Source organism: Rhagoletis zephyria, unplaced genomic scaffold (genome assembly GCF_001687245.7).
Source record: "Rhagoletis zephyria isolate East Lansing unplaced genomic scaffold, Rhagoletis_zephyria_1.1 Rzeph_scaffold_24054, whole genome shotgun sequence".
In the NCBI taxonomy this organism is placed as follows: domain Eukaryota; kingdom Metazoa; phylum Arthropoda; class Insecta; order Diptera; family Tephritidae; genus Rhagoletis; species Rhagoletis zephyria.
In genome coordinates this window covers 2,406-5,632 of record NW_016181112.1, presented here as the reverse complement: position 1 = coordinate 5,632, position 3,227 = coordinate 2,406, and the positions used below count along the sequence as shown (strand labels likewise).

General features: G+C 34.4%; 1 protein-coding gene across 1 annotated transcript; it reads left to right on the top strand.

Moving 5' to 3' along the window:
* The first annotated feature begins 1,923 nt into the window (after window positions 1–1,923).
* LOC108381846 (uncharacterized) lies at window positions 1,924–2,989 on the top strand. The gene is made up of 3 exons (XM_017638243.1): window positions 1,924–2,037; window positions 2,160–2,340; window positions 2,397–2,989. The coding sequence occupies exons 1-3, from the start codon at window positions 1,924–1,926 to the stop codon at window positions 2,987–2,989; spliced, it is 888 nt and encodes a 295-aa protein (XP_017493732.1).
* Window positions 2,990–3,227: the final 238 nt, after the last annotated feature.

Below are 3,227 nucleotides of genomic sequence, written 5' to 3'. Positions count from 1 at the left end.
GCAAAATTGTTTAATAGAAAAGAAAACGGCATAAGTTTGTAATTTATCTCTGTTTTTATATTTAAGTAATACAAACATGACTTCTGATGTAAAGCTTAGCTACGTATAACGAAAGCTTCCTTTGTTAAACAATAATAATGCTTAGCTACGTATAAATAATCTTTATTAACCGAAAAAAATTCAATGGATTTACTAGTCTTTCTAATTGTAGTTTATGTATTTAAAAAAAAATTTAATTCTGGTTGAAACATTTTAGCCGTTTTGGACGAAAAAATCTAGCCGGTCGCCCTAAAAAGTTCTGGCAACACTGTTGCCAGCTACTCGTGGCGCAAACATCCATCTGATTGGGGCTATGTCGGGTTCATCAGTTGTAAGCCTGGATCGAAAACGATGTTCTTTTAATACTGATTCATGTAATCGCTGGATTGGTAACATTTTACAGTAGTGGCGTGATTCTGGAAACAACTGGAGTGACTTAGTTATTATTATGTGATAATGCGCCTTGTCATTCCAGGATTAAATCTGGCATTCGAATGGGCAGGCAAGTGTGCTTAATTTGGGACCATATTCGCCCATGCTGAACCCAGTAGAGACAATATGGTCTAAAATTAAGTCACTTGTTAAGTCAAGTATGGGTGTCCCCAACGTCCAAGGTCCAGGATTAAATGAGCAAAGGCTACAGTATTTGGAAAGAAAAATTGATGATGCCCAAGTAGCAATATGTATCAGGTGGATATTGTGCTCGAGTAACACAACATTGCTTCTCGTTCCATGCTGATGTATTGTCCTTGCGTGATATGTCGGCTGGTGAATAAAAATTTTGCCATACTGTGCTGATCTTGGTCGCTTAAATCATGTTTGTTTATATAGGCTCCGTGGATCTAATATTTGCAAGTGCTAGTAAAACTAAATTTTGTCCACTTCATACCCAACTTTTCGCTAAATTTAACTAACTAACTTTATCCCCAACTTTCGCTAAATCAAGGGAAAAAACGTTTATTAAAAACCAACAACGAATAACATATAAACAATTAGCAAACATAGTAAACATAAGTAAATCATTTCATATATAGTATAACAAAAACAATATTAGNCAAAAACGTTTATTAAAAACCAACAACGAATAACATATAAACAATTAGCAAACATGGTAAACATAAGTAAATCATTTCATATATAGTATAACAAAAACAATATTAGTTCAAATACTATTTTTGCTACATTTTAAATGATTTACATATGTTTACCATGTTTGCTAATTGTTTATAAGTGATTTGTTGTTGGTTGTTTATAAAGGTTTTGCCCTCGATGAAGCTAAGGATTTTTAGCGAAAAGTTGGGGATGAAGTGGAGAAAATTTAGTTTTACTTACACTTGCAAATATTAAATCCACGAAGCCTATAAAAACAAATAAAAACTTTGTCCTACCTACCCATGATAAAAACATAGCAAGGTAGAACCGTTCTCTCAATTTGTCGGCCATGATTTTTTTTTGAAGTTTGCCAACATTTTAAAATCATATAAAAGTGAAAATAAAAAATTGAAATTGTTCGAAATTGTTGTTGCTTGAGATTGAAAATGAAAATGTGTGTGTGAGTTTGTGAGTAAATTTAAAAATTAAATTGTTTGGAAACGTCAAGAATTTTAAAAGAGACTCTCAGCGGTTCTACCTTACTATAGGGCTATTCGCGATCCGGTGCAAATGGCCTAGCATCATTGCATTGCAAATTTGTATTGCAAATTATTTGCAATACACAAACAAAATACACGCATTTGCATTTGTCATTGCTTGACAAATTTGCAATACCGAAAATCCATAGCATAAAAATGCTATGCATTGCAACTCTGGTTGACATTTCTATCAGCTGATTAAATTCATAAACAAAACCAAAGCTGATGCACAAAAAAGGAAACGTAAAGTAAAATGGAAACTAAAATTATTAAAAAGAAAATAAAAAGAGAAAAACCCAACAAAAAATGGACTTTGGAAGAAGTTAACACCATACTGAACTATTTGATGGATTCCCAAGAAATTGAGGTAAGCAAAATATTTGCGGGATTTGCAGTGGTCAGATCATTACGGAATTGGCTTGTGTGGAGTGCCAGTCGCAGGTGCCACTACTTAAATAGAATCAATAATTACCACTTCCCATTTTCTAGAAACCTACAGCACAAATTTTTTATAAAAAACTCATCGAAAAGACTGGTATCAACGCTACATGGGAGCTAATTCGATGGAAGGTTCGACATTTGAAGTCGACTTACAAGGACGCTTCGGATTGGCGCAGCTCAACCGGTGCTGGACTCCTGGAAATCGACGCTGGGGCTAATAGTGTTGAAGGTAAAATATTTTTAACAGATTCATATTTATGTACATTAAAAAAATCTACATTTCAGGGAAAGTATTACAAATTTGCCCACACTATCATAAGCTTCATCAAATTTTTGGCGCAAAATGTACGCAGAATGCGTATGAAGTTATCGATTCAGGTGAAATAAACGAAGCTGATGTGGAAGTATCTGAAAGCATAGATTCAGATTGTATTATATACGAGTGTATTCAAGAAACAGGTGAGGAAGCTGAAATATGTGTTGCAGCTGAGCCAGTCGCGGGAACTTCATGTGGCCAAAGCTCGCAAGCGGTGATTCCAAAGAAGGCAAGAGACTTCGCCGAAAAATTAAAAAAAAATTCCCCAAAGACCCCTGCTGCTCATTTGGCTGCTTTTCAAGCAGAGCGAACTGCAATGTTCAAAATGAAGATAGAGTGGGAAAAAGAAAGGCAAGACAAGGAAATAGAAATTCACGAGAGAGAAACAAAACTAAAAGAAGATCAGTTGAAAGCAGAAATAGAATTTAAAAACCGCGAGATGGATTTGAAGGCTCACCAAATCGAAGAGGAGTTAAAAATGAAAAAACTTGAATTAGAAAAGGATGAGCGCATAAAAATGTTTGAAATTGAAATGAAGTATAAACATGCGAGTACACAATAAATGTTTTTGGACTAATNGGATGAGCGCATAAAAATGTTTGAAATTGAAATGAAGTATAAACATGCGAGTACACAATAAATGTTTTTGGACTAATGTACATAAGTATACATATACATGTATATAAGCACATGAATGTACATATCTGTTCGTATGGAATAGTAGTTTATATCGAAAGGCTGGCTATAGTATAAGACAGCATTCGTAGCATATGATTGCGAATGACTCACTGGCGCCGAGC